Source organism: Gobio gobio (assembly GCF_949357685.1).
Source record: "Gobio gobio genome assembly, chromosome: 16".
Lineage (NCBI taxonomy): Eukaryota > Metazoa > Chordata > Actinopteri > Cypriniformes > Gobionidae > Gobio > Gobio gobio.
In genome coordinates this window covers 12,309,577-12,334,434 of record NC_137109.1, presented here as the reverse complement: position 1 = coordinate 12,334,434, position 24,858 = coordinate 12,309,577, and the positions used below count along the sequence as shown (strand labels likewise).

At 37.7% G+C, this 24,858-nt stretch overlaps 2 protein-coding genes across 3 annotated transcripts in view; both read right to left on the bottom strand.

Annotated features, from left to right (window-relative positions):
* The window catches only part of f8 (coagulation factor VIII, procoagulant component), a 54,175-nt gene extending 52,040 nt beyond the window's left edge, over positions 1-2,135 (bottom strand). The window contains exon 1 of the mRNA XM_079838726.1: positions 1,918-2,135. Within this exon, the coding sequence (XP_079694852.1) occupies positions 1,918-2,066 (149 nt within the window). The 5' untranslated portion in view covers positions 2,067-2,135. The remainder of the gene's footprint in view (positions 1-1,917) is intronic.
* A 4,424-nt stretch (positions 2,136-6,559) lies between these two features.
* ap1ar (adaptor related protein complex 1 associated regulatory protein) lies at positions 6,560-23,920 on the bottom strand. 2 transcript variants are annotated; one of them, XM_079839407.1, is made up of 10 exons: positions 23,565-23,920; positions 22,654-22,702; positions 22,532-22,558; positions 22,420-22,445; positions 18,367-18,463; positions 18,012-18,110; positions 17,226-17,293; positions 13,994-14,067; positions 13,773-13,880; positions 6,560-9,830 (listed from the first exon to the last, which is right to left on the bottom strand). In XM_079839407.1, the coding sequence occupies exons 1-10, from the start codon at positions 23,633-23,635 to the stop codon at positions 9,556-9,558; spliced, it is 894 nt and encodes a 297-aa protein (XP_079695533.1). In that variant the 5' UTR covers positions 23,636-23,920; the 3' UTR covers positions 6,560-9,555. The 2 variants fall into 2 exon arrangements, with proteins under 2 accessions (XP_079695533.1, XP_079695534.1); XM_079839408.1 differs by having other exon boundaries at positions 14,000-14,067; positions 23,565-23,890.
* Between the last annotated feature and the right edge of the window lie 938 nt (positions 23,921-24,858).

Here is a 24,858-nt window from a genome sequence, read left to right as displayed (position 1 = left end):
TAAAATAATTGATCAATGATATATTCTCTATTTTTCTCTAAATAATGTTGATATTGCAACTAGTAAATACATTAAGTTTCATCATCCTGGCATGTGTGGAAAGTGTTAAACCATGTGTGTCACAACTAACCCCACATTAGGTTGTGCCCCACTCTCCCCTACAAATATCAATCAGTGGATTGGCTTTGGCTTGCTCAGTTGGGGACACTAAATATTCAACTATATTACTGATCAGCTCATTTCAATATCATGAAGTCATAACTATAAGATAAAATGTTGAAAATATGATTTTAAACGTCCTCATTATTAGATAAAAAGTCAAAAATATGACATGCTAAGTCATTGTGAGATGGACAGTTGAAATTAGGACTTTTGGATTTAAAGTCAAAATTATGACTTAAAAATCTAAATTATGATTTCAATTCCTAATTATGAGATAAAAAGCTGAAATTAGATTTTTAAAAAGTCTAAATTATGACCGAAACACACACTAATACATTTAAGAGATGAAATCATGCTTTTTTTTTTTAAATGCGCTTTTAATGTTTTGATTCACACTTATAATAAAAATGTTTACATTATTGTTTTCATTTTGTGCAATATATTTTTTTACATTTTGAAATCAACAGAGTTTTTACAACAGAAATTAATAAATCAAAACTTTCTTTAGCTTTTCATCTAAAACAAAATGCATTTCCTATCATCACTGTAAAGCTACTTTGAAGCAATCTGTGTAGTGAAAAGCGCTATAGAAATAAAGGTGACTTGACTTGACTTGGAGTGAGAGGTGTCTAATATTGCCTGTGTCGATATTTGGTTATTTTCCAGAAAATGTATCAAAAGATCCCACATTTTATGGTAGTCTTTTAGATTGACCTTTATACCGTAGGTTATTCTTTCCCATGCAATACAATGTGAAAGATCTTTTAACCAATGATCAATGGATGGACCTTCTATGTTCTTCCAAGTGAAATGCCACTAAGTGTCTTGCAAGAACTTAGCAAATGTCAATAATTTTAGTGTGATAACCTGATAATGATAAACTTTTTGGGAATTAAACCCAAAACACATATTTCAGGGGTTATCGGAATTGATTTTGAAATAATTGAAGTTCACTTTTTGCCAGAATGTCTTGATCACCTCACATTCCCATATATACAATGGAAGAATGTTCCCTTATGTTTTTGGCATTTAAAACAGATATCTGGGATGTTCGGGTTAAACCTATTTAACTTTACGGGGGTGACATGCATACGCATTAGCCAGTAGAGATGGTCTTTTAATATTTCAGTATTGACTTATAGTAACAGAATATTCGGTTTTTATAAAGGATTATTTATAGTTGCAAGAAATATGCATATTCAGCAAATGATCCGTTGCGGTTTCACACTAATGAACTGTTATCACACTCCGTTCTTAAAACACCAAATCAGAGATGTTTGTTCTGACCGCATGCACTAGTCATGGACTGAATCACTACTAGAATATAACAAACATAAGCAACAGGCATCTGCATTTTTTCGTAGCAAAAATGAACTAAATTAGGATTCAAACGTCTGAACTTATAATTGCAAACTGTAATTGCAAAACGGTAAATTCTGTTTAACTACATAACTATGGGAGCGTAATTGAAATTTGGACAGTCCTCAAAGTTTTGCCTCTGAATGTTGCTTGGACTGAGTCCATGTCAACTAATGAAAAGATCAAACACGTTCTCAAAGCTGTTTCTTTTTGCTTGTTTCTTTATATAACTGATGACATTATGCTTGATGGTCACATTCCAGCTTCCTCTGATAAAATACCACTGTGGTGTTTTTTGAGAACACTGTGTAACAAAATTATAAAAGATGCATAAGAAAAGGTGAATAATAAAACAGCATGTAATTATTATTTGTGCATAATGGTAAAAGTGCCCACCTCTGGTTTGCTGTAGGATCTGCTGTGTCCGTAAACACATATTCCCACTTAGTTTCCACTACTGCGATGAAGAATTCCAACGTCTTGGCCAGGACACGGGAAGACTCCAGACACACCGTGAGGGAGAGGAGGAACGGCACAACCTTCATGACAGGAGCTCAAGTTAGACACGCGCTGACTGAATGTGATGCTGGGATGCTGTCAGGACACATTTAACTGAGAAAAGTGTTTAGGGAGGAGCCAGAAAGAGAGACTGAGACTGAGAGAACATTCATGATAATCATGATGAGTAATAATGAGGGTAATGAGTCAGAGAAAGAATGAAGAAAAGAAAGAAATTATGACCATTTGCTGGTAGCACGGTTTTGTAAATGATCAAAATTTTCCCTTGAAAAGCAGCACTAGCACTCCTAAAAGTTGTCATCATATTTACTTCATATTTAATAACATTGTCACTAGAAAACAATGAACAATTCAATTTTCTTAGCCCAGGACCAAAAATATTTTGTGTTTACCTGAAACCCACACGTACAAAACCGTACATATGTGCTTTTTGGATATAAAACAACTCCAACATGGGCAAATACAGACATCATCAATGAAATTGAATTTAAAATCAAATGAAACACGTAAACATTCACAGAAACAATCACACTCTCAAAGATGAAAGATTTAGGCTGATGATCAAGTTTTTCCAAGGAAAGATTAAGCAATTTTTAGGTATTGTAACATAAACGTAATGGGTTTATTGTATTTTGGGGTGTTTTCTTTTATTCTATCTATTTAGTATATTGCCAAAAGTATTGGGACACCCCTCCAAATGGTGTTTCAATCTTCCATGGCCACAGGTGTATAAATCAAGCACTAGGCATGCAGACGCTTCTACAAACATTTGTGAAAGAATGGGTCGCTCTCAGGAGCTCAGTGAATTCAAGCGTGGTACCGTGATAGGTTGCCACCTGTGCAATAAGTCCTTTCGTTAAATTTCCTTACTACTAAATATACCATGGTCAACTGTTGACAGCAACAGCAATTGGGAACAACAGCAACCGTCGTTTTGATTTTTAGTTCAGTTAGAGAACAGACACTACAATCATAAACTATAAACGTGAGTCTCTGCACATCAGCAGCATGAGTAAGATTTCATTCTTCACGAGAGCGAGAAGCTGAATGACAAGATGATCGCAGAGGATTTGGTCTTAACGCGAAATGTAAAAGCGGCTATTTAAGGGAGTTTGTCATTGCAACATTCAAGCAGCCCGCCCCGAAGTGGCACTAATTCTAAAGTGAAAGTAAAATGAGCACGGCCGCACTGTAATTCGTTCACAGCCACACAGTCATTCACGGTGTGTGTCCACTGCCGCGTTTTCAGTTCAATGGAAGCTCAAGTTTAATAGGAATTCACTGAAAACACTCGCTTTGCTCCGCGTTTTGTTATGAATGCCCGAGCGGCCACGCGCATTTTACTTTCGGTTTAGAATTAGCGATTTAAAAGCCCCCGTCGGTGATACCGGTATTACCGTGTTGTCACACGCTGATTAACCAGTGGGAAAATTTCCTCACCATCATATCCCTAGTGTTGGGGAACTTGATGGCCTGCACAGAGTCCTGACCTCAACCCGCTAAAACACCTTTGGGAGGAATTAGAGCGGAGACTGCGAGCCAGGCCTTCTCGTCCAACATCAGTGCCTGACCTCACAAATGCACTTCTAGAAGAATGGTAAAAAATTCCCATAAACACACTCCTAAACCTTGTGGAAAGCCTTCCCAGAAGAGTTGACGCTGTTATAGCTGCAAAGGGTGGGCCAACTCCATATTAAACCCTATGGATTAAGAATGGGATGTCAATAAAGTTCATGTAAAGGTATAGGCATCCCAAAACTTTTGCCAATATGGCGTTAACTATGAACACCATAGTACATTTCTAAGTGAAGCTTTGTAGAAAAAGATAAATCTGACTAAACAGTATTAACAGGTTATATACTTTTGTGAATAATAGTAGAAAGTGGTCATTTGTAAGCAATTCACTTTCTGACTTTTCGTCCAGTTCTGAAAGAACCCTGGTGGGATTTTTATTATTATTATTTAATTGTTAAATAATTTATCATTACTTTTCACATGTCCATACAACACATTCTGGGATTTTGGCATCTTTGGGTCCTCTGCTAATTGATGTCCGTCCATTAAACCATTGCACACATCACCTCAGGAGTTGACAGCGCGAAGAGATATTTCTTATGTGGACTGCGTCACTGCGTATGACTTTTTTCTTTCTGATGAACACAATCAGAGTTATATTATTAATAAATATCCTGAATAATCCAAGCTTTATAATGGCAGTGACTTGAGTTTGAAGCTCAAAATAAGTGCATCCATCACAAACATACTCCACACGGCTCCGGGGGTTAATAAAGGTCTTCTGAAGCAAATCGATGGGTTTGTGTAATAAAAATATGCATATTTAAAACTTTATAAAGTAAAATATCTAGCTTCTGCCAGACCGCCTTCCATATTCAACTTACGCAGAAAGTGTAAAGCCTCTCGCAGTTCAAAACGCTTACACTACGTCTGACGTCATATGTCGCGCCAGTAACGCTTTTTCCGTAAGATATTTTACTTTATAACATGTTAAATATGGATATTTTTCTTACACAAACCCATGGATTCACTTCCGAAGGCCTTTATTAACCCCTGGAGCCGTGTGGGGTAGCCTACATTTATGATGGATGTGCTTTTATGAGCTTCAAACTTAATGGACCCCATCACTGCCATTATAAAGCTTGGATTAGTTAGGATATTTATTAATATAACTATGATTGTGTTCATCAGAGAGAAGAATGTCATATACACCTAGGCTTGAGGGCGAGTAAATCATGGGATAATTCTAATTTTTAAAGTAAAATAATCTTTTAAGACTAGGAGTGCAGTGAAGCATCTGCTTTCTGTTTTCTCTTGTGTAACAAGGAAACATGGGCTTTCAGTGTCAAAAACATGTCCTAGTTCCGCCAAAAAAGTAGACTGAACATTATACAATTGAGAGGTAACGGCGCCCCCTGGTGGACATTACAGTAGCGAGCGCACATACCGACAGAAACGTGAACATGATTCGACGTCCTCGCTCACCTGATAAACCTGTAACGTTAAGTAGAACATATTTTATAACATTAAACTGAGTTGAGGATATTTTTCAGACTGAGGCTATCAACAAATAAGACAACTGGCCACACTCAGCTGGGGCCGGTGGTATCCAGCCTCAGGCCTCTCTCTGTTGCACAGTGGAAGGATAATGTACAGGGAGCTCTGTACATTGAAGTCAAGTCAAGTCAACTTTATTTATATAGCGCGTTTAACAATGTAGATTGTTTCAAAGCAGCTTTACAGTGTTAAAAAAGGAAAATAATGCAGCATAATTTTATTCAGCTGTATTCTGGAGAAAACGCTGATGTCATCAGTTCATTTCTATTATCATACAGTGACAGTGTGGGCATTAGATCAGTAATTAGATTAGTAATTTAGTTTATATGGTTCATTCAGTTTACTAATTAGATTTATTTGGATATTTAGTTGACAATGTAGTTTCCCCAACTGAGCAAGCCAACCCAAAGGCGACAGGGTGTATCCTGGCAAGATTGTGGTGTGTTTGTCAGATCAGTTTTTTTATTTTTTATAAATTGTATAATCAAAAATCAATCAAACCATTGACTTAAATCCTTTGTGTGTTCATGACTGTTCAATTATTTTTCTTTCCTCCAGAATTGAGAGTTCTGAACTGCGTTTGGACAAACAAAAACCCAAATCGTCAGCGTTCCATTTCTTATGAATTTATTCAGAAAGTTCGCTTTGACGCATTCAGTGTCCAGTGGGTGTCTCTCTTCCAGTCACACTCACAACCCATGTGACTGTCCACAAAGCAAAGAAAAACACACAATCCAATAGAAATATAATATCTATTTATTATAATTTGACTAAATCTCGTGTACCCCCCAAGCTAGCTATTAAACAGTAGCCTATTATTATACTGTTGTTGGCTGGCTGATGCTATAGTTGAGCACACTATTATGTATATGGCTTATATTTTCATCTATAGGCTCCTGTATTGTGTTGCTTGACCGCAATGGCTGTCTGCTTCTGCCAAATATCTTCATGAATGCTGATGGAAAAAGTGGGTTTAAAATGACAAAAGGGTGAGCAAATTCAGAATTGCAGAATTTTTGAGTGAACTATCCTTTTAACAATATATGGTCTTCAATAATAAATGCCCAAAAGCCACATCATAAGCAAGGCAAAAGATGGCCTGAGTTTCTTCACGTAACTGTTATCATTAATCATTTTCAACAGCAGGAAATTAGAAAGTGCAACACATTTGTTTTTACCTCCTTGCCCAATGGGCTGATGCTTACATTTTGTGAAAGAGACAAAATCCCTGTATCGTTGTGCTTGTAAGAATATGTAAACACTGTGACATTCTTTCATACGTTTGTGGAAGCGTCCGCATGCCTAGTGCTTGATTTATACACCTGTGGCCATGGAAGTGATTGGAACACCTGAATTCAATTATTTGGAGGGCGTGTCCCAATACTTTTGGAAAGATAGTGTATCATCAAATTACTTTTGCCTGATAGAAATGCAAACAGACAGGTGTAATATCATTATTTGTTTAGTAGCAGTCAGATCTAACCCAGTCTTATGTTCTGTCGATTGGATAATAAAAACTGTAATTACAATCTGAAATATGACAGGTTTTTCACAAACACTCAGAATTGTAAAAATAAATTTTAAGTTCTTCCAACACAAGGAAACATTTCAACAAAGTTTAAGCTCTGCCGAAGAGTTGGGAAGCGCTTCCAGAGCCTTTCTTGGAATGTTCAGCATCTCTTTTATTTTCCTTAAATTGAGAACAGCCATTATTATTTCAATATGCGCACTTGTCATAATGCAACATAAGGCCTGGTAACAGTGTTTCCATTTGGGACTCAGTTAAAGCTGATAACCTTGTGGTCATTTACATAAATATGCCACCATGAACACACAGATTGGGGCTGCATTTTCAAATGTTGTCATTTCACACACCAGCAACATGTTATTTACAATCACTTGGACATATTTAATTCTGACTTTTGGACAAACATTCATGTATCTTTGCAAATGTGCTCCCAAACTCTTCAAGCAGGACGAGTTACATGGTCAACAGACTCAAAAGGAGAGGTGAAAAACAAACAAAAAACAAACACTGCATTGATAATACATACTTCACATTCTGTTAACATGAATACATTTCTTTTGAGGTGTGCTGGTAGATTAAGAAAATAACGTGACATGATTGTGCTGTACAGAAGCTCATGTGCGTGCTGATGTTTTACACATCAGTCCTCAGAGACTTACAACTAGATTACAGATGCCGTCACGTCAGACTGGAGTCTCCACTACTTAAAGGCCTTTAGTGTCTGCTTTACAATCCATTAGGGTGAATTCAGGGTGATTGGGACACTTTTTGCCATTGAGATGACTTGGAAAATGTGCACCTTGAATTCACCCCTATATACAGATCAGAATTCATGAAAATTAGGTTAAATTCAGAATTTGAGGGAAATGTGACCATCTGATGACCATTCTTTCATTATTCCAAAACAAAATTACATATGCTAATACCATTACTATTCCAAAACATATTAGCACATGCTAATTATGTTAGTTCCTAGATGTTCCACTAGAGTCTAGACCATATTCAGTTTATATGTCATATTTAGGAAAGAAAACGAGGCTGTGAGAGGGACAGGATGTTTCAAAAAGATGGACCCAATTTAAAAAAATGCACAAATTACAAATGGGTGTCATTGAAACACTATGCCCCGTCCTTTCAAGTAGTGAGAGTTTCATTCATGCGTGGTTTGTGGTTGCAGAGATATAGCGATTTCAATATCTTTTTGCAACACGTTGCACAGTACATTCAATGGATCGCATTGTTTAACAACAATCAAATTATTCAGCTGACGAAACATCTTTCCGAGAAAAACTCAAATAAAACTTTAAAAACGGTTTTAAAAGTGGAGTTGTGAAAATCACGTGATACCTTTGATACAGTGTGTGCTATTTTAAAGACATTCATCCCTCACAGCCTTGTTTTCATCCGTATTAAATTCAATATGCCATCTATAGGGTCACAAAAAAACATGTTCAGGTCATATTTCACCCTAAAATTTTATGGAAAAAAAGATAATACAAGAAAATAAGCATATTTTTGTGCAATTGTGACTTTTTTTCCACATCACAGGAAAAATAGTATTTTTTGTTAATATGGAAAGTTAATTCATGAAAATAGTCACAATCAATGCCAAAAACATGCCTTATTTTCCTTATGCAAAATTTGATTTCATTGTGAAACAACTTGTACATGTTCCGGAAAGATATGCACATCATATCACTGATCATTTTTAGATACAGTAAGACAGCATGAATTCATTCAATAACGTCAGGATTATCAAAACCAGAGGTAGAATATGACGATCCATGTTATACCATGAAGTATTTTCCATCTTTCTGATCCATTTTTTCCAAAAATACAGTTGTCAGTTTAAAGAACTGTTTCCAAGAAGTGTCGACAACGAACCCTTTGACCCACAGACGGATAAAAAGTGACTATTTTAAAAGCACTTATGGAATTTAAATGTGTTCCAATGCATACGGAAATACATTTTAGCCAAAAGGTCTTTCCCTTCAAACTGTCCAGGGTCTCATATGCATCATACCTGGGGTCACATTCCCTGACAGTCACACGTTATGACTGTTATCATGTCTGATATGACTGTTATCATATTAACAATGCAAAATAAAGGTTATGACAGTATTGGAAAACATCTGTGACTTTTGAGAAACATCCCTCATTTTCTAAAATTGCACTTGATTCAGTTCTGTAATGAAAACTTCTGAAATAAGGCTCAACGAAGAAAAAGAAAAAAAACACATTAAGACATTTATCACCCAGTTATACAAATTAAACAAATAAAACAAATAAATTACAGATGTATCTAATAATTACAAACCGGAGCAAATTAAAACCTAGGACGCAAATCCTAATGAATCTGTGACCTAATGGTGTGAATCTCATGAAAACGGTCACGAACAGTCATATTTCATCCCAAAAGAAATTATATTTTGCATAAAGAAAATTAAGCATTTCGTTAGATCCATAAAGATTTTTTTTTGCATTGTGACCACTGAGCACATTTCCCACCCAGTTCTCATTACCATAATGCATAACATACACATTGTATTGACTTAAATTTATGCAAATTTTTGATTTAAAAGTTATAAATTCTTGCATTGCAGTATTTTATTGCAATACAGATATCAGTAAAAATATTGAAAATAAGAATTACATGTATCAAAATAAAACATCCTGAGAATGTACTGAGAATGTCAATGCTAGCTCATACATTTGGGATAAATTATGACAATTTTCATGATGTTCACCCAATGACAAAGTACAAATCATATAAAGCATTTCTGTATTTTCTCTCACACTGAGAATTATGAATTTCATTGAATACATTTACTTGAACTGACCTTCCGCAGTCATATCACACTAAATATGATTGAGGCATTTGAAATCGCTGTAGTCTCACTGTCTCTTGCTGTAGACTATCTCTCTTGGTCAGAGCTGGCCTTATGCTCCGCCTCCTCAGTGGGCGTGTCCAGTACAGGATTAACAAATCCCTCAAAGTCCTCGTCGCCATGGTCACCACTGTCCTCGGGATGTGCGCTGACGAAGTCGTTCTCCCACTCCAGAGCGTTGGAGTCCTCAGAGGTGGAGGTGGGGCCGCTGTCCAGCTGTTTCCCGCCAGGACGGAGCGCAGCCCGTAAAATGTCCTCCTCCGTTTTGGAACGCTCCCATGCAGGACCCATTCGATTCATTCCTGTGAAATGCCACATATTTATTCATTACAGTAAAGTGTACTCATCAAAATTTTATAACTTTGTACAAAGTAGTAAATATCTAGATAACTTAGAAGTAGTGTTTCTTTACAAAAATGTAATTAGCAATAATATAGTTTGAAATCAAATGTGCATCTAAGATGTTTACAATAAGTGCCCCTATTATGCTATTTTAAAGGATCCTAATTTTGTTCAGGAGTCTCCCACAATGTAAAAAAACCCCACTAATGTTCTCATAATATCCATTGCAGCATCACCTCTTTTCTCTTTTGAACAGTTCAATCAAGGATTAGGTCTCTCTAAACCCCTCCTTTCCAGGAGTTTTCACTGCTCTGATTGGTCAGATGGCCTAGTATGTTGTGATTGATCGACCGCTTACAGCACATGTCAGAAACTAAGCTCCCATTACCATATCTCAATTTCAGCTCTTTCTTTTGAGACAATAACTTCACTTGTTGTGCACTTTGAAACTTTGCAGACCTTTTACATTCACAGCTATATTACACACTACATGAAAGGAAATATCCAAAAAAATATAATAGGAGCACTTTAAAAATAATGTGTGTTAGTTCACACTGCATTAAGATACATATTTTGATTTTATACGTGTATTTGTAAATGTTAAATCTGCATTAAACGATTAGTTCACTTAAAAATTAAAATTACCCCATGATTTACACTCAAGCCGTCCTAGGTGTATATGACCTTCTTTCTGATGAACACAATCAGAGTTATATTAATAAGTATCCTGACGCTTCCATGCTTTATAATGGTAGTGACGGGTTCCCTTGAGTTTGAAGCTCAAAAAAAAGTGCATCCCTCCTTCATAAACGTACTCCGGGCTCAAGTGTTTTGAACTGCTAGAAGCTTTACACTTTCTGCATAAGTTGAATACGGAAGGTGGTCCTTCTGTATTCAACTTAATACGGAAGAAAGTCATATACACCTAGGGTGGCTTGAGGGTGATTAATTAAAATTACCCCATGATTTACACTCAAGCCGTCCTAGGTGTATATGACCTTCTTTCTGATGAACACAATCAGAGTTATATTAATAAGTATCCTGACGCTTCCATGCTTTATAATGGTAGTGACGGGTTCCCTTGAGTTTGAAGCTCAAAAAAAAGTGCATCCCTCCTTCATAAACGTACTCCGGGCTCAAGTGTTTTGAACTGCGAGAAGCGTTACACTTTCTGCATAAGTTGAATACGGAAGGTGGTCCTTCCGTATTCAACTTAATACGGAAGAAAGTCATATACACCTAGGGTGGCTTGAGGGTGATTATTTAAAATTACCCCATGATTTACACTCAAGCCGTCCTAGGTGTATATGACCTTCTTTCTGATGAACACAATCAGAGTTATATTAATAAGTATCCTGACGCTTCTTTGCTTTATAATGGTAGTGACGGGTTCCCTTGAGTTTGAAGCTCAAAAAAAGTACATCCCTCCATCATAAACGTACTCCGGGCTCAAGTGTTTTGAACTGCGAGAAGCGTTACACTTTCTGCATAAGTTGAATACGGAAGGTGGTCCGGCGGAAGCCAGATATTTTACTTTATAAAAGGATTAAATATGGATATTTTTCTTCAGGGTTCCCACTCTTTTTCAGCAACCATTTTCCAGTACTTTTCCAATTTTACTACGGCAGGAATAAAAGACAAGGATCATGCCAAATATTGCTTTCTAAGTCTTTAAAAGTTGTCCAGTTTATTGCCATTACTTAATCCAGCATTTTTCAATATGAGCTCTTAATCATACATTATGACTATGGACGCTTGTTTACACCACAGAATAGAAAGAAAAGGTAATTGTGACGTTTTATCTCGCTATTCTGACTTTCTCGCAATTGCGAGTTTACATATTTGCGATATAAACATGAAAATTTTCGCAATTCTTTTTTCCTCAGAATTTGACTTTATAACTTGCAATTGCAGTTTAGATCTCACAATTCTGAGAAAAGAAGTCAGAATTGCAAGATATAAACTCGCAACTGTGCAAAAAAGTCAATTGTGAAGAAAAGACTTGCGAGTTTATATTACGCAATTCTGACTATATCTTGCAATTCTGACTTTATAACACACAAATGTGACTTTATATCAAAATTATGTGATTAGGTAGCAGCTTACGAGTTAACATTCACTGCATACATTTGAGCAGTTAATAGCATTAGCAAGACTAAACATCATTATTCAAAATACTACTCATACGTATCAAACTCAGCATTCCTGAACATGTGCTTTCTGCAACTAGCACTAATTGTTTGGGGCAGCGATACACTCTTTATACTCGGCTAAAGAAATGAATTTTCCCAGACAACAACAAGATTTTCCAGGACATTTTACATTTTCTTTCATTTTCCATGTGTTTTCCAGGACTGAAAAATTTGTCATCAATTTTCCAGGTTTTCAAGGTTTTCCAGGACGAGTGGGAACCCTGTTCTTACAAAACCCCAACGAAGGCTTCAGAAGGCCTTTAGTAACCCCCCGGAGCCGTGTGGAGTACTTTAATAATGGATGGGCCCAAACTCGTGAGCCCCGTTCACTGACATTTGAGAAAGAAGAAAGTCATATACACCTAGGGTGGCTTGAGGGTGAGTAAATCATGGGGTAATTTTTAGTTTAAAGTGAACTAATCCTCCAAACACTCCAAAATGTAAGTTAAAATCTGACATGGATATGGCATTTAAAGCATGGGTCTCAAACTCGTGGCCCCCTACTTGACATCAAAGTGTAGTGTTAGTGCGGACCGCACGTTGTTCTGAAAAGTACCTTTTTGCTGAGTCCTTGCGTGTGCTGCGCTTGCCACACTTGCTGCCTCCTTTGTGTGTATGTGTGTGTGTGTGTGAGAAAGATGGCTCTCCCCTCCCTGATCACCACGTGATTGACAGGAACAGAATGTGAGGCTCATCATACAGTCGAAATGAATGTGGTCTAACAGCGCTCGTCAATGTCAAAATGATTGAGATTGCCAATCAAATCAAAGTAGTCGGGGTTTACATTCTCTTTTGGCTCGTGAACAGTCTTCACACAGACGAGCGCGACAATCTATTGCTTAATGCCATTGGGGAGATTGACGTTATTCTTTCCGGTGAAATCACAAACCAAAATGCACACAAACATGTCCATGCTCTTAATATACAATCATTGATGAACAAAAAAAAATCATTTATTTAAAAACAATTATATGAGAGCTGATTATAACCCGGAACCTTTGACACAGTTTACAAAAATTCTACCACCAGACCACTAGGGAATTCAAACGTAAACAGCGGATCTATGCATTTATTCACTCATGCGAAGAATCTCGGGACTAATAATATATTTAACACAAATTAATGTCCATATTGTTTGCAAATAGTCCCAAAAAGATTATTTCCCAACTAGAATTTCGTTCACTGTTCTGTTTGACCTAGTTACGGCCTTGCTTTAAATTAGTTTATTATTTTAAAATTATTCATTATTTCATTATTACATAATGATTTAATTTCTATAGGCTATATTTTAAAAAAATAGAGTAGGCAAGAGAAGCCTATGTTCTGAAGAACCGTTCATGTTCAGAAGGAAAGTTCAAATTCAGAGGAACAGTTCATGTTCAGAAGAAACATTCATGTTGAAGAACTGTTAATAATAAAGATTGAGAAGATTGGATCAGTTGTACTCCTTTTTATTTGGAATACTTAAAACATTTTTTGTGGAATACTTGATGCGGCCCAGCCTGACCCAGAGTCTACCTTCAGTGGCCCCCAAGTAAATTGAGTTTGAGACCCCTGATTTAAAGTAAACAGCATCGAATAGCAAAACATCAACATTCAAATTGGCACGTTGTGACTTGACTCCATAGTTTGTATCATGCTCAGAAATGATAACTGCTGAATGATTAATGCAGGAAACAAATGTTTTCACAGTTCTGTAAAGTCACTCACCCTCCTCATCCTCCCACTCCAGGTCCAGTGAGGTGGCATCAGTCTTACTAGTGAAGTCCCAGCTGCTCTCGGTGTTCGGGGTCACCACATTCGTCTCAGAGCTGAGTCCTTACCACAGAGACGAAATAGATTTTAGAATTTAGAGATTATGATTAAAAAAAATAATAATTAAATCCATGTAATCTAAGAGTTCTAATTGAAATATGTTAACGGGAACTCACTGTTACCGCGAAATGCTTCAGACTGAGCCTTCACACTCTGCAGGTACACCTCGAACTCTCCATCCGACGCTTTGCTGGAGAAACACACAGTTACCTCATCTGTCTGCAAAACACTATTAGATGCGTCTAGAGCATGACAGTCTTGACAAGCTCTAAGTGATTGCTCATTCAGGTGCAATGTCACTGTGATTTTGTCAGCTCCTGACTAAGGTTGGGAATCAAAAATCTATTCCAATTGTGGAATCGGATACTTGTTACAAAATAAAAAAAAAAAAAAATTCGATTTCTCTTATCGATTCCTTTGTGTGCATGATAAGCGCAAGAAGACCCGCTTGGTTTTCTGTGCTCTGCACACACATCTAAAGTGCACACACACAGAAAAAGTGATTTTGTGCGTGTGTGTAACAGTATATTGGACCTGCGCAGCTCTTAAAGTGACAGCAGCCTAATATTCCTGCTGCCATCTCTATAATAAAGTTGTAATAGTTAAAGGTTACATGGGGTGTTATTATACTACCCACCGTTAGGGGACACTAGTGTTAAATACAGGTATATAGCAGAAGAAGTTAGAGCTGTTTGGTAAGAGGAAAGCATGGCTTCCCTCTGGTAATCTTACCTTTAAAGATGTCCTGACTGGGAAACGTACGGTTTGATACTCAAAGTAAGGTCCTTTTTTCCCCATATTTAAAGAGTGACTGTATAAATTGTATTTCATTGTTGTTGAATTTTATATTAATGTTTGTTAATATTTTGTTTGTAGAAAGACTCCTTTTACCTACCCTCATTATTTGTAGGCTACTAAGGGTGCATTGGCTAATGCATGATACATGTGGGAAATTAAAAAAGGACTAATTTACCTACATTGTACCTCATTGCTTTGGGTCTTTGAATGGACATACTTTGAATAGTTATGACGGATAATAGGTTCTTCTTGTTTCTGGAATTGCGGTGTGGAGTATTGAATCTGGTCTAGACTTTTACCAAGGTTGAAGAACTATTTCCATCTACCTTGTTTCCATCTATGGACTTTGACATTTAGGTATCACCACATTCATTGCATCCAATCTCTCACACTCATATCCTACTATTTATGTTGTATTTTTAAATATATATATTTAAATATAAATATATATATTTTATTTTTTATTTTTTTTAGATCCCTCCCAAAAAGTACAAAACGAGTATTTGATACACTGCCGATTTTGCAGGTTTTCCTACTTACAAAGCATGTAGAGGTCTTTAATTTGTATCTTAGGTACACATCAACTGCGAGAGACGGAATCTAAAACAAAAATCCAGAAAAATCACACTGTATGATTTTTAAATGATTAATTTGCATTTTATTGCATGACATAAATATTTGATCACCTACAAACCAGTAAGAATTCCGGCTCTCACAGACCTGTTAGTTTTTCTTTAAGAAGCCCTCCTGTTCTCCACTCATTACCTGTATTAACTGCACCTGTTTGAACTCATTACCTGTATAAAAGACACCTGTCCACACACTCAATCAAACAGACTCCAATCTCTCCACAATGGCCAAGACCAGAGAGCCGTGTAAGGACATCAGGGATAAAACTGTAGACCTGCACAAGGCTGGGATGGGCTACAGGACAATAGGCAAGCAGCTTGGTGAGAAGGCAACAACTGTTGGCGCAATAAATAGAAAATGGAAGAAGTTCAAGACCACGGTCAATCTCCCTCGTGGGGCATCAATGATCATTAGGAAGGTGAGGGATCAGCCCATAACTACAAGGCAGGACCTGGTCAATGACCTGAAGAGAGCTGGGACCACAGTAAAACCATTAGTAACACACTACGCCGTCATGGATTAAAATCCTGCAGGGCACGCTAGGTCCCCCTGCTCAAGCCAGCGCATGTCCAGGCCCATCTGAAGTTTTCCAATGACCATCTGGATGATCCAGAGGAGGAATGGGAGAAGGTCATGTGGTCTGATGAGACAAAAATAGATCTTTTTGGTCTAAACTCCACTCGCCGTGTTTGGAGGAAGAAGAAGGATGAGTACAACCCCAAGAACACCATCCCAACCGTGAAGCATGGAGGTGGAAACATCATTCTTTGGGGATGTTTTTCTGCAAAGGGGACAGGACGAGGGGAGGATGTATGGGGCCATATATCTCGAGATCTTGGCCAACAACCTCCTTCCATTAGTAAGAGCATTGAAGATGGGTCGTGGCTGGGTCTTCCAGCATGACAACGACCCAAAACACACAGCCAGGGCAACTAAGGAGTGTCTCCGTAAGAAGCATCTCAAGGTCTTGGAGTGGCCTAGCCAGTCTCCAGACCTGAACCCAATAGAAAATCTTTGGAGGGAGCTGAAAGTCTGTATTGCCCAGCGACAGCCCCGAAACCTGAAGGATCTGGAGAAAGTCTGTATGGAGGAGTGGGCCAAAATCCCTCCTGCAGTGTGTGCAAACCTGGTAAAGAACTACAGGAAACGTATGAACTCGGTAATTGCAAACAAAGGTTTCTGTACCAAATATTAAGTTCTGCTTTTCTGATGTATCAAATACTTATGTCATGCAATAAAATTTGATTTTTAAATTCCGTCACTCAAAGTTGAAGAGTACCTATGATAAAAATTACAGACTTCTAGATGCTTTGTAAGTGGGCAAACCAGCAAAATCGGCAGTGTATCAAATACTTGTTCTCCCCACTGTATATAGTAAACTTTTACACATAAAAGTACTAGTTTGTTATAACGTTAATCAAACAACAGAGAAAATTCACTCGCTGTTCTTGACTGAATAACTATTAACTAAATTAGTAATGTATATTTTATTTAAAAAGTGCAGTGTTATTTTATATTTAATTACAGTTTCTGTACCTGAATACATGAAAATCTTAAAACACTGGTTATTTCAATTGTATCTTTATTCAGTTGCATTTATTTGTAGAGATTTATTTTAAAAGGTTTTTTATCTAAACCCTTTCAACCTAAAATGTTCTCTTTATGTTCCCCCTGAGATTTTAAGTTAATATTTCAATAATTTAACAACATTCACACTTCTCTGGTGATGGCTAATGGTCACATGACATGCAGGTAAACAACTAAAATACTTTACATAATATTTTATTTGTATCTAATATTTTATAATATTTTTTCTATTTATTTTAATTTTACATTTTCAAATGTAATAATTTTTCATAATACAGTTTTTTGGGGTCACTAAATAGCGCTTGCATTCATTTCAGTGCAGAATGAACTTACGGTTTATGCCGAGGGTCATTGCTCTCTGGTTCTGATCTGGCTTTGGTCCTCTGTGGCTGCTGCTTCCTCTGAAAATAGAACATTTTAAGAATGACAACTGACTCACTTCCACTAATATTTCTCCATGTGCTATGGTATCGCTCCGATTTTCAAAAACAGCAACAACAACAACAACAACAACAACATGGCTAAAATTACTAACGGTTTGTGCCAAAGTTTGGTGCCCTACTGGGAAACAGACACCCAATGTAATATTAGCAGATGGTCAAACACACAAATCATGGTAGAATGCAAAATTAGAGAAAATAAAAATGAACAGAAGACATGAGGGCAAATTAATAAGAAAACTACTAATAATAAAAACAGGAGGAGATGAGAGATATGTCCTGTAGTTTAGAATAGTTAGTTTAAGGTGGAGAAGCAGCCTTTCCTTGAAAGCAGATCGATTTTACATTTATCAGCCTTAAGTGCTGAGTTTAATAAGATGTTGATCAATATTTGATGCTCGACCAACATTAAGAGCCTTCAATCCTGTTAAGTCCTTGATCTCAGCTATTCATTGTGCATCAAAATATATATACGTTTCAAATATGAATAAATTCAGCAAAAATACATGATATACAATGTAAAACTTACAAACTCAAGCTAATTTTTCTGTTCAAATCAGAGATTGTTACATATAAATTAGACAGAATTGAAGGCATGTCATAAATGAGAAGGATGTGGCTGAAGGTAAGTGGGCGGGGTTAAGAGAAGGGCTGGGCGCGCTCAGTGCGAACGCCTCACCTCCTTTAGCTTTCGTTCCTTAGCGAGCCGCGCTGCCTCGCGCTGGGCTGCAAAAACAGCCTCCTCTTCTAGCTTTAATTTCTCCTCTTCTGCCACTAACTGGGCAGAAATCACAGCAGGAAGGGAAGGTTAACTAAACTCAGAAATAAAAGCAGGGGTGAAAACCAAAGCAATGGAAAACAACAAATGAAACCATAAACTCAATGTAAGCTCTAACTTAAAAGGTAAACATTGCTGTTTTGACCTTAATAAACATAAAATAGATCGTTTTTACATTATAAACAAGTTTATGGTCTTATTGTGAACGGTTCATCAGGGCACATGTGATGGGAGGTACGGATGTGACCTCCCGTACCTCTGCATTCAGCTTTTTGTCGATCAGCGCCTGTTGGTCTGAGATGGCAGTGTAGCGTTGCTCTTTCAAGTGGTGGATCTCCTCCTCGCTAATGGGTCTGGACCAATGACAGAAGAGAGAGTTGAGTTCACAGTCCCCATCAGCCAATCAAAATCTGTGTGACCTCATGCCATGTGATGCACTGATCTGAGAGGAATGCGACTAATTACAGTCCTAACTTTGACATAACTTGGCTAGTCTTGACGATCTGGCCAATTTTACAGCCTTATCTAGGCCAAGAGCCAGCCACTTACATAGGAAAGGACAGTTTGACCATCTGGAATCATCGATAATTTCTTTGTGACTTTTTGAGACAGACAAATATGAAATCGGATATTGTAGAAACAACTCTTGTACTTTCTATGTGCAATATCCATCATAAACCGTTTAAAATGCTCAACACAGATGCAACAAAATTGATGTCACAGTCCTCACATCAAAGACAAAACTGTCTTAAAGTCATTACACCATGTCCTATCCAGGTATGATGATATGCATTTTTTCCTTGTTAATCAGACTTTTTGTCCTGACCAGCAGCGATGGCGATACACAACAGAAGATTCTATTTTAGAAGCCGTGTCTATTTCTGTGACGTCACGGGTCCTGTTTATCTCAGGTACTGTTTATGTGATTTATTTAATTGTTAAAAGAATTTCATGCGAGTTTGGATATTTTGTGTGACCCTATAGCCATACTGAATGAGAACACTGTCATGCAGTACTGTCGCAAGGGCTATGCCAAGTGTGCGACCTCACAAGGCCTCACGCCTCACCAGGGCCTCGCATAAAAGAAAAGTGACTGGTGATGTAAAGCCAATAGTTAAGTTCATGTTTATGTCCTGCAAAATACTATAATAGTTAAAAGACATAGCTAAACATGTGTATTGTGATGCTGTATTATTCTGCTTGTTAAAATTTTTTTATGCAGTAACTTACAATTATTTCTCTGTGCGTGAGACATGTCAGTCAGCGGGCATCACACGTCAAGTTCGTAGAGCAAATTATGATTTTGACCGCCTCTGAAACGGGTCAAACCATAGATATTACCTAAGAAGTTCAAGTAAATAGTCTACGCTAGAAATGCACGCTCATTCAAGGATGTGCATTTATTGCATTGACGGAGAAAGCACGGACGCCTGCAGGATTTCATCTGACGGTACGCACAAAAGTTTTTTCGACTCGTTGAGCGAAAATGCGGAATCGATTGTAAACCAGATAAGAGGTCGAGACTGGATTTGCAGATATATTGGGATTAAAACACAATGCTGTGCCTGCTATATTGGATCCAACAGGAAAGGTGCAACACACTTATGTGAGTAAAATTTTTTTTTACGTGTGTTAGTATTGCATTGTTACCGATCGTTTGATATCTATTGATTACATACCTTAGCACGCGGTCACAGGCTGGAGAAGATGTTATTGGTTCGTTCGTGATCAGACTCGGACTTGTAAGGCCAGCTCGCAAAGCCCAAAGTCCTGCGCGCGCGCCAATCAATCGCGGGTGGATGAGAGATGAATCATTGTGTTTGTTTGATAAAGACATTTTGCGAGCCCTAGCTGTGGGCTGGGTGATTCATTCCGGTTGCCGTTTGCCACACGCTGTCACTGACAGGGGAGCAGAAGCTCATTAAATATGCTAATCTTATCCAATCCTAGCCGTGGGCGTTTACTTCCAAGTCTTCAGTGCGGCACGCCCATCAAAACCGATCGTTTTTCAGAGAGCCTCAAAACCAAGGCAGAAAGTAGCCTATTACTTATTAATTATGATGTTTTTGAATGTAAAAACCATGCAAACGTCATAAATTGACCTCAGTTCATGACACTTTAAATAAGCATAGCCTAACTATTACTCACCTTTCGGAGCATCAGTGACAGCAATGGCACCGCAGAACTAGTAAAACCTACTCTATCTCTAGACGTTTTAAACGTTTTTAAGTCTGAAAATTGCAAAAAGCTATGAAATTGTCAGACATCAATTTAGCGCATGTTCACAGAGGAAATACTGAAAACCGGTGCTGGTCCTCTGAATACTGTCTGTTTATTTTACTGAATGAGAAATCTCTTCAGATGATTCAGTGAGAGTCAGTCCAAACTCATTCAAGTGGATTCAGGCCGTTTTACGAACGCGTTTGACCCATTCATAATTTAGAACATAATTTAAGCGTCAAAATGCAGTTCAGTTACACACTTTAACCTAATGCTGTTAAACTGAATATCCGATTTTTTTCCGATATCTACGTAAACAACAAATTGTTTGTCACTGTAGCAACAGAAGACCCTGTTAATAAGCTATACCCAGGCCTCGCACATCACGTTCGCACAAGGCCTTGCGACGGGCCTGCTGTCAAGGATAATTCACCTCAGATCTTGAAAATAAAATAAAGGAAACATGAACATTCAAACTGTGAACAAACAAGTGTATTCTATAATAAACATTGTTTCAGTCACTCAGTATGTAATTTTAAATTATGTTAAAAGGGTGTATTAATGATTATGATTACGTGCTTATCAATTTCGTTGCAAGTGCAGCGTGCTTGCAGACAGAGCTCTGCCCACACGCTCTTCTGATTGGCTGTGATTTTTAATTGAGTCGGTTGCATCTCGTAGTTGTAAGGGGCGTTCACACTGCAGTTTTCGTTCCATTGACTTCCATTCAAACAGACTCAAATGAATGCAAATCAAGCGTGCCGCACAAGTCCTGAAAAGTGCAGCCAAAATGTCTCGATCGCCTCCAGGTGGTTGGTCCCAGTAATCTTATAAACCCTCTGTGTAATGTAATGGGACGTGGGACAAACTAAACAATCAAAATACACTTCAAATAAGTTTTACTTTTTTTCAAGGATGGTTTCTATCATTTTAGTTTTCATCACGCTGATGTAAGTTCAACTGTTCGTTTTTATTTTGGTTTTAGTTAGTTGATGCTATAAAAACGGGGGTGTGACGTCATGATTGACAGCTTCTTTGGGGGTAGTAGTCACTGAGGCAGACCTTTTTCGGGATTCTCGGGAGGAGATTGGAGCTTTAACTTTTCTTTCCATAACTGTTTATTTCACACTAACATAATGAGTTGTTGTGCAGGAAACTGTACTAACAGATACTGCGGGAGTGTGGGCTTGATATCGCGGCTCTACTTCCTGCTCTCTACTGCGGAAACTCAGGTCCCATATTCGAACATTGGCGGCTTCACTTTTCTTCAGTGGAAGATAGTGAAGGCAGGTCGTCCATTTTTTTACATCTATGATGCGAATGTATCAGACCGGAAACGTAAGCTCATGTGAAAAGTTTTGCATTTCGTTGCATTCCAAAGTTCTAGCTTGGTGAACTGAAGACATGTGACCAGTAGAAGATCGATATGTCACGGCGTGACCTCTTGGCTGAATTAAAAGAACAATATTTTTGCAGTAAAGTAGAGTAGATTGTATATTTGTTTTATACATGAGTGTATTACTATGGGTTATATGTTGAATTCATGTTTATAAAAAGACGCTTTTATCGATGTCATATCATAACCGTTGCAGTGTCCAAAAAATTTTTGCATGCTCAAAGTCCTATTTCAGTGACCACGGCTGTAGTGTTTGGTGTGGACACAAATTGCTTGTAACTGGAATCTTATCACTTCGTATCTGGTTAGGACAGTGTTATGCAGCAAAATTATAGGATTATGAGGAGAAAAGGTTCTAGTAAGTGTTAAGAAAAAGAAAAAAAAAGTTCACAGCTGCCACAAAGGAAATATGAACTAACACATCTGCAATCTGTCTAAATAAAACCAGTCAGGCAAGTGGCTTTATAGCACCAGTCAAGTCAAGTCAAATGTAAAGTCACACAGCCAAGAGTTGCTATATAGACTAGTATATTTTGCTTTACATGAGTTTACTGTACTATATGCTGATAAAATATATATAAATCAAGCTGTTTAGATTTGCTCTATGGTACATACTGCTTAACTTGAGTGTACTGTGCATCTAGGTAAGTAAAAGTAAAATCCAGTAAGAGTAAAGATTAAATAATACCATACCTGGGGCAACTTTGCGAGCTCTCACCCTGGAAAAGAAGGCAAAAGTGTTGATGTCTAAGCAAAGGAGGAATATTATAAGAACTTAAGTGTGGTTCTGTAAGTGTGTTCTCACCTCATCGCTCTCCACAAGGTTCTCAAACTGTAACAGAACGCATGGACGTCATTCAAACTACTCAGCGATGATAATGTATTTTCATGTAATTTTTCATTTAAAATAAATGATTATTGCTGTACCTCAATGGTATAGTGTTCCCCAGCTGTGGTACTTCTGAAGTACTTAGACCTATTGGCATAAAAATAAAATAATAATGATAATAATAATCAGGCCAGGCTGGTTTTATGTGAGGTAATACTCACAAAAAAATTTTTTAAGTAAAAGGTATATTGTCCAATATCTTCACTTGATATTCTGTAAAAAGACTAAGGGGACTTTGCTTCTCAAAATAGCAATAATCTAATATTTTACAGACAACATAAAAACTATATGACTGGTACATGTTGCGATCCAAAAAATATGTTCAGATATAGATAAATTACACACAATTGCCTAAAGCTGATGTCCCAGGGCGGATACACAAGAGGACTCTGGGCGGGGTCCTGAGATCAGATCTCAACTAATGCGGAAACTAGAGGAGCGTTGATGAGTCAGATTCATTCAAGCGAATCGGTTCGTTCGGACAGTTCGTTTAAAAAAACTGATTCGAATCATTGCTCAAAAGTGTGAAATAGAAGTTTAATGCATCAAGTAAATGTTATAATAATTAAATACTTAATTACATCGCATATAAAACTATAAATAACATGCAAACCGTTCACCTTGACAGTGAAGTGAATCACAAACGCGATGCGAATCGGCTCACATGAATCATTAAGAAGGAAACGATTCGTTCGCAAAATGAACATTACTAATGGGATTGATATCAGTTGCATTCAACCTTAACTCTGCGTATTTAATGAAATAGTTAAGCTACATTAATATATATTATTTAGTACGTTCAATCAAAAAAAATCCAGAGATTTCGCACTATTCACCGGCTGTATGAGAGTTCAATGCAATGCACCTGACAACAGGCGAATCATGCTGCCAAAGATCACAGCTGGTGCAACTTCATATTAAATAACAAGCCCCATCATGAATGACTCACCCTCCTCCTCTTTGTATCCTGTTTGCTTCCCTTCTAAAGAGCCCAAAACATTGAGCCCAGCAGTTCCCCATGGCATACACGGATCAGGTGTATGTATCAGCTACTCTTCCATTCCCGATCCGTATCCTGTTTCTTTACGCATCACTCCGGATACGAGGACTGTATTCTGCATGACTTGTCTAAGCGCGGGCACGCGACCGGTTCGCGCAGGTGAGTCACCTGCGGACACTTCGCTCGCGCAGCGACATCATTCATCGCCCATGGGTCGCATTCTCAGCTCTGGCCTAAAAACCTCTATTGTTTCTTCTTCCTGACAACTCATACATGTGATTAATGTTTAAACTACGGCGAGTCCCGAGGTTCAAATGCTGTAATGACGTTTCCGAGACACTGGGGGACGACAGAGATCACCATACCTAAAAATTACCATGGTAACCACAGTTTCCACTAATAAATCATAGTTCGACAACTGGAAGTGGTTCTAGTAATGTAAAACGATAGAGTATAACCAATAATAATATGACAATAAACTAAGAATGATTTCTGAAGGATCACTGAAGACTGGAGTAATGTTGCTTGAAATTCAGCTTTGCATCACAGGAATAATATTCAAATAGAAAAAGGTTGTTTAAATTGTAATATTTCATAATATTACTGTTCTCTTGTTTTGGTCAAACAAATGTATGTGAGCATAAAAGACTTAAAAAAACATAAAAGAAATATAGGCATATATATAATTTGTCATACTCCATACAATGTGCTTAACTTGTCCATAGCATGTTTTGTTTATATAGCTAGTGATGCTTGCCTTACACCAAAACTATGGTATTTTTGCAGAAGCTATTGGTTTTTACATTTTTCAACATTCTTTGGATCAGACACCTACATATGGAGGATCATCTGTGTCTCCTGTGACTCAGAATCAATGGGGTCTCATGTATTACTTCATCAAAACCAAGACCCTGCTGTTTTTTTAAGGTCAAGGAGGATTAAAATCACATTAGCCAACGTACTTTGACGCTTGATTTCAGGGAACGCAAATTGCTGCTAACAGCAGGTAAAGCCGTGCGCCCAGATTGCATGCCAGGTATGGTGGCACCACCTTTACGGGCCGTCGGTCTGAAACCTTCACGTATGATTACGCTCCTCCGCATTTACACGCGCACGACTGTACAGACAAAGCCACACATACACCTGCTCCTATCACCAGTGGGGCTCTTAATGAAAAATAGATTATACCTGTAGACAGAAGACCGCTGTACTTGTGACACAGGTGGGACGACTGTTGTGATCC

What these genes read in the sequence shown, in the direction of transcription:
- ap1ar (XM_079839407.1), bottom strand. Translation starts at nt 23,635, where the DNA reads ATGGGGAACTGCTGGGCTCAATGTTTTGGGCTCTTTAGAAGGGAAGCA. An exon ending in ACCTTGTGGAGAGCGATGAG is followed by an intron (nt 22,446 to 22,531) that starts GTGAGAACACAC and finishes CTTCTTTTCCAG; the next exon opens with GGTGAGAGCTCGCAAAGTTG. An exon ending in GGAGTGGGAGGATGAGGAGG is followed by an intron (nt 9,831 to 13,772) that starts GTGAGTGACTTT and finishes GGCATTTCACAG; the next exon opens with GAATGAATCGAATGGGTCCT.